Genomic DNA, 15416 nt, shown 5'->3' with positions numbered 1-15416 from the left:
TTGGAGCTGTGGGTGTGCTACACTTCTTGGGACCCATAGTTGGGGCAGAACACAAGCCAGAATTATGTTGAAAGCTTCTATCTTAAGATTTGCTGGTCAAGCTGTCATTTTTCTATAGAGGAATACAAAAGATAGGAAGTTTTGGAATACCAAGATGGTGTAGATAAGACAAGAATAGAATATTATTTCTAGAAATGGAGAAAGAGTGTACATATTCCTATAGAGTCTTCCTATTTAAAATAAAATTTTAAAATGGCCGGTCCATTTATTTAATCAATATACAAAACGAAAGTAAATAAGTAGGTAAATAAGAAATAGTTTTGAGAGAAGTATTTGAAATTTAGACTGTGCCTAAGCACATTGATGGTTCTGTTTAAAAACATGATTATGACAAAAGTTCTCAGTAGGATTTATGAATAGCTTAAGGAGGGAGAGACAGTTGCTGCCTGGAGCACCACCATTACAGCTATTACTAATACCATCATCAATGAATTCCATAAAGAAGATTGCATGGGTGCACTATCATGCAAAAGCAACTGATTTACAAAGCTCAGCCATATTATTACTTCAATGATTATCACTTGAACCAATAGTCCAATTCTTTCAACAAGCATAAGAAATAACAAAGCAAAATAAAATTAAATATTAATTAATCAGTTTAGCAGGCTATTGAAAATTATTCCAAGACTAAACAATTCATAAGTATATTTATTTGTTAATGGATTAGAGTTAAAACCTCAGTCCTCTTACAGCAGGGGTATTAAGCTCGCATCGTCACGGCATCGTCAAGTGACATATGGGGACTTTTTCCCCCTTTGCTAAACCGGGTGGGGCCAGGGCCAGCATATGATGCATCTGGTCTGTGGACTGTGAGTTTGACACCCCTGTCTTACAGCAACAGCTATAAGCAATAGAAAACATAGCAATGGAAAGCAACAAAGCAAAAATTGGCAAGTCCTCTAAAATAGCGTTTCTCGATCTGAGCAACTTTATGTGTGTACTCCAATTCCCAGAATTCCCCAGCTAGTAGATGAGGAATCTTAAAAGTTTCTGAGAATGCACTGGTCTAGGACTTTTAATTGATAGGCCCATTAATATAACATATTTTCATTTAATGGTATCTTTGAGAATGGAAGGTAATTGTCTTCATTTAATGCAGGATTCGTTACCATTACACCACAACCTGCTGAAGATCTTATGCTATGTATTGATTTATTAATTAATCTAAACTTCAAGAAATAATATATTCCAAATAATCAAGGGGGCTTTATCAAAACTAGACACATTTCAGATAATATTCAGGTGGTGGAAAATTTGGTTGATTTAAACAAAAAGAAAGACAAAATTTCAATTTTGTAGTACATGCTTTGTGTGTGTGTGTGTGTGTGTGTGTGTGTGTGTGTGTGTGTGAGAGAGAGAGAGAGAGAGAGAGAGAGAGAGAGAGAGAGAGAGAGAGAGAGAGAGAGAGAGAGAGAGAGAGAGAGAGAGAGAGAGAGAGAATGTGTCTCTGTGTGTCTTCTGTGTCTGTGTCTGTGTGTGCCTTCAAGTCAGTGTTGACTCCTGGGGTCTACCTGGACAAATCCCTGCAGTTTTCTTGGCAAGGTTTTCTTCCTATTGCTGAAAGTGACTTTGTGCCTAAGGCAGGACTAGAACTCACAGTCTCCTGGTTTCTAGCTGGTGCCTTAATCACTACACTAAATTGGTTCTTGTGCATCTTAGCTCCATGTGAATTGCTTATAGAAAAATTATAAAATGAGACCTTCAATAGAGTGATGATAAATGGCATTTTTAAAACTTTTAAATCCTCTAAAATTACTAGACAGAGATCTCCACTATTCCTTTGGATCTTTGTTTAGAACTACTAGCTTGTATTATTAGACAAAATTATGCTTTCTGTGCTTTTTGCATAATTAATTAGAATATCAATCGATATTTTCTGCTGATGATCTTTTATTGTTTATCTCTGAGTCTTGTACAGTAATTTAATTCTAGCTTTTCTGAATTTGATTAATGCCTTTGCTGAAATTGCAGGATATTCTATTAACCAATGTATACTGGTAATCATTTCTGAAGATAAAATTTTGTTTAGTCACACATTAAGTGATTAACATTTTTATATAGATACTGAATGTATCAATTATTTAGATATTCTTACTCCAAACAACATTTCTCAAACTGTAACACTAAATACAAGTAAGATATATAAAGAAGCTTCTCTGTCCTTTGGCAGATTCAACTTTTAGGCTAGGATCAACACTAAAAGTGAACAGAATTCTCAATATTTTCTTTTTTGCATGGATCTTTATCTGGAAAACATTTTCAAAAACTCAGTATGCTGTTCCTATGAGGTGCTTCAATTCTGAAGATACCTTTGAAAAAGATGCAACTATCAATTAAAGATGGGAGTTTAGTATTTTCCAAATTTTGAATTATACATTATGCATGCCTTTTGATTACTATTAGTACTTGTGGTCATCTTTACTTAGTGCATAGGTACTGTCTGTATCTTTCTGTAATGAGTAACGCCTTTAGTTGGATTCAAAACAATTTACTTTAATTGAACTGTTTTGGATTCAAAATGTAATAGAGTTGCTGTATTGTCTATTAATATATATTTATTCACAAACTGTTTATTATTTTTGAATGCCTATATTCTTTTGAACTATGTAATGACTAAATGGATATAGCAAGATATTGATAGGGCAACAGACATGGAGTCTGTATGCCAGTGGTGGCGAACCTTTTACTCACCGAGTGCAGGTACGTGCTTCGTGCAATTCGCATGTGTGCGTGCTATCCGCACTAACACGCAGCTCCTCTCCGTGTGCTGCATGCACAATTTCACCATCTGCACATCCACATGTTTTTTGAGCATGCAATGCACATGCAAGAATGCTGTTTACATATGCACATGCTGCACACAAGTAGTCTTGCGCACATGTACAAATGCGCATGCATGCAGTGAGCTCCAAAGATCAGCTGGGTCCCCTGAATTGTATGCATGCACACTGGAGGCCCGAACACCAGCTGGGGCGCATGTGCATGGGTAGCTGCAGGTAAATTGGGCAACAGCTTGTGTGCCTGGAAGGATGGCTCTGTGTGCCACCTTGGGCACATGTGCCATAGGTTTGGTATCATGGCTCTATGCCCCGATTACTGCCAGCCCAAGATATCTTTAATTTGTTTCTTACAATTATAAATGAAAAGTAACTTTTAGATATTTGAAGTCTTTACTGATACTTTTAATCACTCACTTATGATAATTTGCATGCCTTTTTATTAAACAAACTCTTTTTGTTTAGATGGCCAGGTTTTCTTTAATATCCCTTGATATTAAGCACTTGGACATTACACCTTAAATTTGTAAAAAGAAAAATTGCATCATCAGCATATAAAAGATGGAGGACAAATTTATTTCCTAGTATTGAAGGAAAATTATTTTTAGACATATTCTGGATTATACAATTAATGGAGAAACTGAAAAGGAGTTCTAAACTACATGCTTTCTTAACCTGCTTCTACATGGAAAACCTCTTAAAAGAGGCATTTCTTATTTTACCCTAAAAACGCTGAACATATTTGTAGATATAAAATGCCATTCAGGGAAGTCACAGGATTTTTTCAGAAAATAATAACCTAATTTATATGTTAACCCCCAAATCTAACTGAAACAGAAGTCTGATGTCCAGCTTTAGTCACATGATATTTTTTTTCAGCCTCAGGAATTACAACAGCTGCTGTCAGGAATATCCATAGCCATCTTATCCAAATGTCGTATTACTCAAATATGTGAATATTTGCAGACAGTTGAATTTCTAGCCAATCATGTATAAAACATCTGTTTATGAAATGTTTACGAGGAATCCCAGATAATTACAGAATAATAGCATGATAGATGATCAAGCTTCTTTTCCAAGCTTTAAAGCTGACTAAATTTCATTTTACTTCTGTTCTGTCAGATGTTTATATCTGGCTTCTTGAAAATGTTGAATTGGGGAATTTATTATTACAAATTAAATTTGTTCTCTAAGTTTAGGGACTTTTTAAATATAAAAAATATACTTTTATTTCTCCATGTCAAAGTTGTAGTATCTTCTCAGGGTCAGTTCTCCTCATTAAAAATACATGAGTTAAGGCAGTAAAAAGAAAAGAAAAAAAAATAAAGATATCAAACATGTTAATGAAACACATAATGGTAAGAAAAGATGCAGTTTCTACAGTGTCTATTTTTTTCAGCAGCTTGGAATTGGAATTTGTTTATTTATTAGCTCTATATCCTGCTTTTTGTCTCAGGAGTTTGATGGGGATTATTTCCACAAGTATCAAGGGAAGTGTCAAGAGAGAGAAATTGGATTCAAAGCCATCAAGTAATTTTCCTTGAAAAGGTGGACTTGAATCTAGATTTCCTCAGTTCTGGTCCAACATCTTCACCAGTACCGTATTTTTCGGAGTATAAGACACACTGTATCCCCCCTAAAAGAGGCTGAAAATTTGGGTGTATCTTATACTCCGATGTAGCTTTTCTGAAGCTTTTTTTCAGCCCTAACGAGGCACTAGTGAGGCGCTAGCGAGTGAAGTGATGTTCCCAGCTTTGCCTGCTCCCTCAAATCTCTGCTGTGCTTTAATGAGGCGCTAGCGAGTGAAGCGATCTCCATGCTTTGCTTTGACTCTCAGCTGTTCTTTGGAAGTCTTTTTTCAGCCCTAACTAGGCGCTAGCCGAGTGAAGCGATCTTCCCCATGCTTTGCCTGCTTTTCTCATTGCTGCTTCCTTTCAGCTGTGTCTTAGAAGCTGTTTTTTATCCCCAAGCAGGGGATAAAAAAAGCAGCAAACTAATGTGCTGAAGCTGACCAGACTAAGGATGCTAGTCAGATGAATACATGGTAGGCAGATTTTTCCCCCTATTTTCCTCCCCCAAAACTAAGCTGCCTCTTATACTTCAGTGTGTCTTATACTCCGAAAAATACGGTAAATCACTTTGACTTCCATACTGGCTAGGGAATTCTGAGAATTGAAGTCAAGCTGCCAAGGTTGAGAAACACTGTACTGAATTGATATCTGATGAACTATTCAGTTTCATTCCCATCATACAGTATAAAGCTTGACAATTTCAACTATGTGGCAAGTCTTAAAATGCTTTTGCTTTAAATATTTTGCTTCTGAAATTGTACACCATTCTAAATGAAAGAAAGCACAAAATTAGGATGGAATTGACTGAGATAAAGGTCTCAGTATCAGAATACTTACAAGAATAGTTGTGACAATATAGGTCCTGTTCTGCAGAGTTGTTGTTTCATTTGCACCTTGCTGATCTGTGATAGTTGGAACAAATTTTTCATCTTCGTTCCAATACCCAATCTAGAAATAATCAACAGAATATTGTACACCTTTGGCCAAACTCTATGTTCTATGCCCTGAGATTCCATATTTGTGAGAAAACTTTGTGGTAAACATTATACAAAATAAATCCACTATTTTTCAAACACTCAAATTTATTTACATTTTAAAATTTGTGGCATTATTGATTTTGTTCAGACATTGAACAAAGACCTTCAGATCTTGAAGACAAAAGAAAATTGTAAGACATAAGTACTTGATGTGTGGATTTAGGTGCATATCATTAGATTAATGAAAGCATATATGGATCTTTTATATTAACATTTTTGAGATAGATATGATATTCATATTTTTCACCTTCTCCTCTTGCATATCAGCATGCACGAATTGTCCTTAAAATTTTAAGCTTTCAATGACTCTGTATCTTTTTAATTCAGAGATTAGATGAGTTTTACTGGCAATAGGAAATCATCTGGGAATTAATCTATTGTTAATACCTGTATGAAAAGTTCTGATTTGAATTTTTTGACTAATGTATCAGTTAGAAGTTATCACATTTTAATTTTCTGGATGTGAAGTCACAGTTCTTAACAGACTAATAAATTTTTTAAATGTACATTTTTTGAGAGAAAATGTTATATTTAAATTCATATTAAATATTAAAATAATATTGAGATGAATTATGGATTTACAGAATTAAAATATACCACAAGAATAAATAGGATATAATTATGACAGCATATGCACCAAGACAAATTTCTTGTGTGTCCAATCACACTTGGCCAATAAAAAATTCTATTCTATTCTATCTATTATCAATTTAAAAAAGCAATAGAGATGGGTTTAAAAGTCTTAAAATCCATTGTGTTCTATTGTTTGGTTTTTCATTCCAGAATCTTTTCCTATGGATTAAAGATGAATCTATAGAAATACCTACCAGAGTAGTGGATGAAGTTGGGAAGGGATTACATACTTTTAAAAAATGTTGATAGAGGCTCAGACATCTTTTTCAACTTTATTTAATCTCAAGGAACACTTACTTGCTTACAGAAGCACCCTTTACAAAGTATGATGATCTCTGATTGCAATAATAAAATTTAATATGCTTTGACTCTTCACAAAACAGTTTTTTCTCTCACCTAAATTTCCTGATACTTCATGATATGTGATTCCAGGAAGTGTTGGAGAAGAAAAGAAACCAGCCTGTGAAGAATCTGCATATTATGCTTTCTAAAAGTTGAAGAGACCCCAAATTTACTTCTACAGAAATTAATGAGAAAAACGTTTCAAATCCTAGACTACAAAAATAAGTGCCAGAGATAAATCCATTTTATTCCTTATTTACACAAATGTTTTAGCTCATGACAAAAGTGGCATCAGGGAATCAATGTTTTCAGAAACAAGTTCCATTCCCAAGCTAACCAGCTTTACCTTTCTGATCCCATCATGTTTCATTTCAATAACATGAAGGGTGTAATTAGTTCGATGTCCTTTCTCGTTAAACTGGACAGTTCCTGTCAGTCCTTCAAAGCGCACCTATAAAAAGAGGGGAGGAGGTAAAAGATGACAATTGTTACAAAATTTTTGTATCTGTCCAAACCTCTTAAATCAGATCAAATGATATATATATGGATCAATACATATCAAGCTTTTTCTTTAGGTGTTTTCTTTTCAAGTCGTCTGCACTGAGGACATAACCTCATTTGGGTGCAGGTAATTTCAACTTTCCAGCTCAGACTTTTTGTCAGGTTCCAAAACCCAGGAAAGACACATTAGAATTCTTCTAAGCAGATGCCTTTATGGTTCCTCATCTAAAGACAGAAATCTTGCCAAACTAAAGCAGACTACTTGTACCATATAACACATATACTCTGGGAACTATTAGGAGAAGCCATCTTCACCCTCTGTCGAGTCCTACCGGAGCTCGCCATCAATGGAGGGTGTGGGAGGAAAAGGAGTGGAGATAAGCAGCCGCAGCGAACACACAAATAGTTCCTGGATAGCAGCATTCAGGGCGATGATTGATGACGTTGCTGGGCCTCTCCGATTCTGCTGTCCTCGCTGCTCTGGTGCTCGCAGCTGTTACTGTTAAGGGAGTGGGGGGTGCTTGATTGATAATCACCGGATGTATGTTTAAGGGGCTGAGTTTTTGTTAAATAGCACTGTGGTGTGATTACACCCAGCGCTGACTTTGAACCAAAACACCGACTTGTACTTTACTTTTGACTGCAAGCTTATCATTGCCAAAGTAAACCCTGATTCTCTGTGCGTTACTGGTGATTATTTCCTATCGCAGTTCTGAACGAACGACAAGCCGAGAAAAAGTCAGCGCTTGGTTCCTTTTCGCAAGAGGTGAGGAGTCCCTGTGGCTTTGCAGCAAAGGGGGATATGGCAGAAGGGACAGCCTTGGAAGAGCAGGAGTGTGGTGGAGATGTGGAGGGCTGGAGGGAAAGACGATGGACTGAGGAGGATGAAGGGGATTGGGGGTATCCTGCCTCATCCGGTCCCAGCACCATGGATATGCTACGTGAGCGTTTTGGGGAATCTGGATTTCGTGACGCCCCATCCTGGCAGCCCTGGGTTGCAGGGCTGGAGCCTCCAGGTTCTTCTTGGCAGGATACAGGGGTGACTGCTTCGGAGACCCAATTCCGGCTCACAAGTCCTAAATTGAGGATGGAGCGGACCTCTAGACGATCCATGGACCAACCCCCTCCAGAACAAGACCAAGGTGCCTCGTCGGGAGACCTTGGAGCCGGTCCTGAGCCCCAACCAACGCAATTGGCAGGGGGCTTACCTGTTGGGAGTCGCAGGGCGACGAGGGACCGACCTAGGCAGGACAGGAGAGCAACTGGAGCAGCGAGGACCCCAGGCCCCATGCCTTGGCCTCCGGGGGCCCCGCCGGGGCTGTGGGTCCCGCAGGCCGTTTGGGGACCGCCTGCCCTGCAGACTTCCTTTGACGGAAGCCCTGAACGAGTGGCTCTTTTCTTAAGCCAGGTGATAAGCCATATGGACCAATATGGACAGTGGTATCCCTCCCAGTGGGCTATGGTGGTTGCTGTTACGGGGGTCCTGACGGGAGAAGCAGCCTCGTGGGTGGCAGCACCCGATGTTCACGCTGCCCGATTGATACAACGGTTCCATCGGAAATACCCAGACAAACCTAATACAGGATCGTAACAGTGACTAACATTTGTATGCTTTCTATTTATCGGTGAGCTCCCGGTAGGGGGGGGCCGCCTGTCGAGTCCTACCGGAGCTCGCCATCAATGGAGGGTGTGGGAGGAAAAGGAATGGAGATAAGCAGCCGCAGCGAACACACAAATAGTTCCTGGATAGCAGCATTCAGGGCGATGATTGATGACGTTGCTGGGCCTCTCCGATTCTGCTGTCCTCGCTGCTCTGGTGCTCGCAGCTGTTACTGTTAAGGGAGTGGGGGGTGCTTGATTGATAATCACCGGATGTATGTTTAAGGGGCTGAGTTTTTGTTAAATAGCACTGTGGTGTGATTACACCCAGCGCTGACTTTGAACCAAAACACCGACTTGTACTTTACTTTTGACTGCAAGCTTATCATTGCCAAAGTAAACCCTGATTCTCTGTGCGTTACTGGTGATTATTTCCTATCGCAGTTCTGAACGAACGACAAGCCGAGACCCTCTTTATCTCACATAAACTACCTAAACTGCTTTGTCTCTTGCTCCTCTGGAATGCACTCCCTCCCTTCTGGGAATCAAGATTGCATTCCATTACACTTTTCCAGTTAACACAGAGCAGTTGGGGATAAAGGACAAGCAAAGTACACTTGCAAACAGGTTGCCGAAAGCTAAGACCTTCTTATACTAAATGTGGGACTGTTCATCTGCAAAAGACAATAGATGGAAGTTAGCCATTGGCTTGGCAAAGATAATTAATGGAGAATTTTTCTCACATATCTGGATGTTATCTTACTAACAAAATCATCATCCCCATCATCTAAACTATAAAGGATTTATAAACTACACCTAGTCCTGACTTTACAGTAATTTGTTTAGCAACTATTCAAAGTTACAATGGTGCCAAAAAAAGTGATTTACAACCAATCGTTGCACTTAAGGCCATCACCGCATCCCGGCAATCACATGATCACTATTTGCAACTGTTGCATATTTTTTATAGTCACAGTATTCCATGATCACCATTTGTGACCTTCCCATTTAGTTTATGACAAACAAAGTAAGTCAGGAAGCTGGCAGGAGATCACAAATCATGGACATGTGATGTCTAACTTAGTTTTTTTGATTTGTATAAGAAATACAACTGGGACTGCGGGAACTGCTGTTGCTAAGTGGGGCAGTCATGCAATGTTTCAGTTAATAAATACTTTGCTTAGCGATGGAGTCCCAATTAAGAAAAAACTACCTTCAAATTAAAAACAACAAAACACAAGAAAAGATTGTGTTTGCAGTAGGCTGGAGGTGAGATGACAATGTCACCCATTCCTGACTCCAGAAATTGTTGGCCCATTGCCATGAAGAGCAACCCAGTTCTATGCAGTTCTGTCCATAGACATTTCTTTTCTCACAACATTTTCAGAATCCGAACATTTTAGCGCTGAATTGTTAAGTGCCTCCAATAAGGTGACTTTTACATATTTTCCTGTTCTAAACTCCCACTTCTCTTAATACTAGTACTGAATGGATTGCATATATTGTATAATATACAGACTCTGTTTCAATGCAAAATCTTAATAGGATATTTTTCTTGTACAATGGAAAATAGTAAATTAAGGGAGAAGGCAGTTGATGTAACTTATTTCTAACAACCTAGCTTTTATCTAAAGGAAGCATTCAAACACGCTGCTCATCATCAATCTGATACAGTATAATCAAGGAAGAATTGTGTAATGTTATTTCAGCATCTTTGACACAGCTAGCATCCACTTATAAAAAAAATATAAAGCATAATGAATTCTCTAATGCAATCCTATTTTAGGTTGCTGAAACATTTTAATTCAAGCTTGATGAATTCAGGATCCATACTTAGAAAGAAAATGCATTCTCCCCAAATGTTCACAGTTAGATATCTTTTCCTAAATAAGGTGGTTTTTCAAGACTACTTTAGAAATTCAATTTCAGTACAAATACTCAATGATCATCCTTGTTTATAGTACAACATGATATGGATTTACAGACCATGAAATAATGAATAATGAATAGCAATTCAGATATTCTAACAATGTTATAATCTGTCCAGGGTTAAATTTTGTTTTATTTTCTAACCTGTTGTAGAGCTCTCTGGATATCAATCCCTTGTCCCCAAGGAACAGCTGGATTTGCCAAGCAATCCCCGGCATTCCCACGACGGGAAATATCGATCCGTTGTTTTCTGAGACTCTGAAAAGCTTCTGCCATTACCCGAACCCCATCATACGTAAGAGCAGATGTGTACTAGAAAATAGATTAAAATAAGCATGTTGGCTATTAGGCTTGATTTGGGAAATGCTTGTTCCTTCTCCCAAAACAGGAACCAGGAAATCTTCAATTTCCAGGATTCAGCCACCCAAACTGCTATTTGGTTAATTTCAATGTCGACTTAAGGTGTCACAAAAATAATTATGTTAAGTAATACTGGGTGCTTCAAAAATAAAGAGCAGCATTATTTTGCAGGTTTTTGAACTGAAGTTGTAATTGCTATTCATAGCATTTATCCTAGCACTTGTAGGAACTACTTTTTTGCATGGTTTGGTGCAATTCTCAAAGCCAAGCTGTCAGTGCATGAGGCAAGAAGGAGTTTTAATTCTCAACCAGGAGCCTGACACTGATTTGGACTAAGAGGGAATGCCTGGCCCAAGGCCATCCAGCTGACTTCTATGTCTAGACGATTAGAGCCTCCCAGCTCAAAATCCAGCACCTTAGCCACTATATCGTACTGTCTCTTGGGATCTGAGTTAAAATACCAATTTGGCTGGAATTGACAAGCCATGAGAAGCCATATAGAATTTTGCTAGATGTAGCTGAGTGGTGACTTGCATGTTCTTCAGTAGGTACATTTTTATGCCTAATAATATTGATGACAATTATAATTTCCTGGGAAAAGCTGCAGCTGCTTTAAGTAGTTTGCACTCCTGCACAGTCCAAAGCACAACCTACTTATTATGCTAATTTTGCTTTCAGCCGTGTTTTAATTAATCTGTTCTACCTTGAGAGTCATTTTTGTTTGATGAAAATACAAGATATCCAGAATAATAATGGCAACTTGATTTCAGTGGGTCTAATTTAAGTGGGTACAGGATAATTCTGGATCCAATGCATTATAATATTTGCTGCTGCAGGCTTTAGAAAATTATACATAGGAAGTTAGAGGCTTGGACTCTGTCTTTAACTGTTCAAGATTTGCATCATGACAAAGTGAGTTTCTGGCTGTGCAGGTTATCTTAAAAAAAACAAACTAGTTTGCCTTAGTATGAAAGCTCCAGATAATTTCCCTCCCTCCCTCTCCCTCTTTCCCTACTATATTCAGTCTACTATACAACTTACCAATCTTTAAAATATTGTCGCAGTAAAGTGAGAAAAAGAACTTAGTTTTTCACAATGAAGGATCTATGAGAAGGTAAGCAACAGAGTATGTATCTTTCTATCACATCTACACAAAGTTCCGAGGATGAACTCTGTTTTTAAGATTATTTGTTCAAAAGATTCCATAGCGCCATATATTTATTCAACTCAGAGCAAAGCAATAATTCAGCACCCCACTAATTAAATAATTTGGTATAGAGTCCCCCAAACAGAAGAACAAGGCATGAAATTTCCTTTAGTTATCCTAATGCTAATTAATCCATGTAAGTTACTTAAAGACTGAAATCCTACTTACATGCAATATTGCTTCCGAACAACCCAAAAGAACTAGGATATATTTTCTCTCTGAGCACTAACTCTGAATGTTATAGAAATAGTTGCAGATAATTTTCTTTAATTTCCCATAGATATGTTTGCACTTTGACTGTCAGAATTCCCCAAGAGTATAATATCCCCAATAGAATATGGGCATTCCGTCTGGATAGTCTGTAAATTAAGCACATCTGGAGAAACTAAGCAGGGATAGTTATGGACATGCTAGTGTCCATGCAATGTTAAGCCATTATTAAGGAGGAACTCATTGCTGTATCCTTTTGCATTTTGTTGTACTGCTTGAACAAACAACTGTTTGTTGTTGCCTTTGGTGAGGGAGGGGCACATACGGTAAGGTTTAATAATAAATAAGTAATTTATTAATTTCATTTGCATACATTTTGAGGTCCTACGGACTGAGATACCTTTTCTACATAATTTTACTTAGACACAATATAAACACAAATAATATGAATATATATATACATATATATGTTTTCTCAGGTTTTCGCGGGTGTTTGTATGTAGGTCTTTGGTTATTCGGGTTTTCTCCCACGTAAAATTGGAAGTGTCTTGGCGACGTTTCGACGAAGTCTCATTCGTCATCTTCAGGCTGGTGTTCTCAGCTTCGTGCTTCCAGGAGCTCCTGGAAGCACGAAGCCAAGAACACCAGCCTGAAGATGACGAATGAGACTTCGTCGAAACGTCGCCAAGACACTTCCAATTTTACATGGGAGAAGACCCGAATAACCAAAGACCTACATATATATATATATATATATATATATTGTAATATAATATAATAGAAATAATTATATTAATAAATAGTGATAGGTCCCTAAGGTGAAATGCAAAAACATATGGAACACCACTTGAACATCATCGGCACCAATCAATTGCAAAAGGCAGCTTTACTGGGAACAGCTTACATCTTGTGACTATACTTTTAACACTGTCAAACATTAACATCTGCCTATCCCAGGTCCTTGGAAAGGACTTGATGGGTGGGTAAAAATACCAAATCCAGTCAACAACAACAACAAGAAGTAAGAATAATAATAAAAAATCTGGCTGACTGTGTGACCAACCATTGGTTGTGTATATATATGTTATGTATGTATGTATGTATGTATGTATGTATGTATGTATGTATGTATGTATTATTTATTTATTATTGATTGATTGGTTCAATTTATTATTTGCTCAAGCGAGTCCACTCTAGGGTGAAAGCATCTCCACTGAAGGTTAGAGACCATAATCTACAGTGTTGCTCTAGTACCAGTTAGGAAGTAGAATTTTTTTTTTATTTCCCAGTTTAACTCCAAGAGACAGTAACTGGCCCATAATCACCCAGCTGGTTTCTGTTTCTAAGGAAGAACCTGCTTAAACCTGCTCCTAGTCAAACCTTACTACCACATTAGTAAGGTAGTAAGGTTTACTACCTTACTTACTTACTTACCACACACTGGTTACTTACTACCACACACTAATTCATGTGTGTGTATGCTTATTTATGTGCTTCAAAATGAGGATTCTTCATTTCGAAATTCCTCTTTAGTTTAGCAAAAGAAAACAGTGTTTTCTATAATTTAACTTCACTGAAACCAATTCTGCTGTAATTTGCTATGGAAAAAAAAAGCCCTAAACCCTAGTCTGACATAAGGAACAAGAAAATGGCATTAACACCTCCTCAAACAAATGGGTTTTCAGTACCACTTGCCTTTGGCCTCTTCCAGTCCACTCGAGGTTGTTCCCTGGCATCATTGTTCTTCCACTGTTGCATAATCCTGGCTGGGATGGTATCTGTGTAATTCACCAATTGGAATCCGGTCACATTTGCTCCACTTTCTTTGAATTTCCCCAGGTCAATATCCATAAATCCCTAAGGACGAAAAAACAACAACAAAAGCAACAACAGCAGTGATGAATGAACACATATTAACATAAGCAGTAAACTTTTATAGCACAATTTTTACCAATACTGATGAAAAATGCAATAATCTAAATATCCCAGACCAGAATGTTATCCTCCAAAAGTTGTTCTACACTCCAAGTACTATGGAAAATTCTTTGCTAATTAATAATTTTTACAATGTTTTTTTTCTTTAGGGAACAACAGTGGAATTTAAAAATAATTTAACACATTTTAAATACATAACTTTCCAAAGGAGTTTTCAAAATAATTGCAGACTAATAAAGAAAAGAGTGAGAAGCAAATAAGAGAATGAGAGCCTATGAAAATGACATGGATGAGGAAAATGCCTATTTTTCTAACCATAAATATAAGTAGAAATATAAAATACACCATTGTTCTTTGCGCAAGCAAAATAATGTGACTCGCCTAAGCAGAATCTTCTACAATATAGTACAATTTACCTAAATATGTTTGGAAAAAAGAAATAAATTAAGTACTCACTAAGGTGTATATGAGAAGGATATAGAAATTGGGATAGTTACATAAGCAATTGCAACATGCGAGAGCAGGCCAATTCTGCTTGGTCTCTCGGCAGCTTTCGATACTATCAACCACGGTATCCTTCTGGAGCAACTTCAGGGGTTGGGAGTGGGAGAGCTTTGTGCTATCCTCTTCTTTCCTCTGTGGCTGTTCTCAGTTTGTGTTAATACTGTAGGAGACAAGAGATCCATCCATCGCCCACTGCTTTGCAGGGTCCCACAAGGCTCGGTACTCTCTCTGCTCCTATTCAACATTTACATGAAACCACTGAGTGAGATAATCCATCACCATGGATTGAGACATAATCAATCTGCTAATGATACTCGAGAGACCGGAAGCGTCGTGGTGAGACTGGCTGGGAAAATACCAGGCTCTAATGAGCCTGGCGAAAACTCAGCCAGATGAACCGCTGTTTGGGGGGGGGGGGTCTTCGGACCGGAACCATCCTGTAGGGACGGTGAAGAAGGAGAGGCATCTCAGATGGCTAAAGAGGAACAAGCAAGTTCCTTGGAAAGTCAGAGAAAACTCTTCGATCCAACAGCGGGGGGTGGCGGCCATTGCGACCGCCATGAAGCTGGGGCAAATAGAATAAGAATTGTGCAGGAGTGAAGATTTGGACAAAGTATTGGTACCGGGTGAGCAATTGGCAAACTCACAGGTAACAAAGAAAAAAATTGAAAATTTTTACAGCTATCCCGGCATGGAAACAGCAGCTAAATAGCATCAGGGGAAGTTAATTGACAGAGAAGAGAGAAAGTGG

General features: G+C 38.0%; 1 protein-coding gene across 5 annotated transcripts in view; it reads right to left on the bottom strand.

Moving 5' to 3' along the window:
• The window catches only part of GRIA1 (glutamate ionotropic receptor AMPA type subunit 1), a 233421-nt gene that overhangs the window by 55693 nt on the left and 162312 nt on the right, over positions 1–15416 (bottom strand). For all 5 annotated transcript variants that reach the window (XR_015732590.1, XM_087887521.1, XM_034401978.3 and 2 more), the window contains exons 6-9: positions 13922–14083; positions 10594–10761; positions 6767–6871; positions 5246–5356 (exon numbers count right to left, since the gene is read on the bottom strand). Coding sequence is in view for 4 of the 5 variants with exons in the window: in XM_087887521.1 (XP_087743647.1) it covers positions 5246–5356; positions 6767–6871; positions 10594–10761; positions 13922–14083 (546 nt within the window). In the remaining variant the exon portion in view is untranslated. The remainder of the gene's footprint in view (positions 1–5245; positions 5357–6766; positions 6872–10593; positions 10762–13921; positions 14084–15416) is intronic.

This window comes from Pantherophis guttatus, chromosome 2, assembly GCF_059756535.1.
Source record: "Pantherophis guttatus breed Tessera chromosome 2, ASM5975653v1, whole genome shotgun sequence".
Classification (NCBI taxonomy): Eukaryota; Metazoa; Chordata; class Lepidosauria; order Squamata; family Colubridae; genus Pantherophis; species Pantherophis guttatus.
This window is presented reverse-complemented; position numbering and strand designations above follow the sequence as displayed.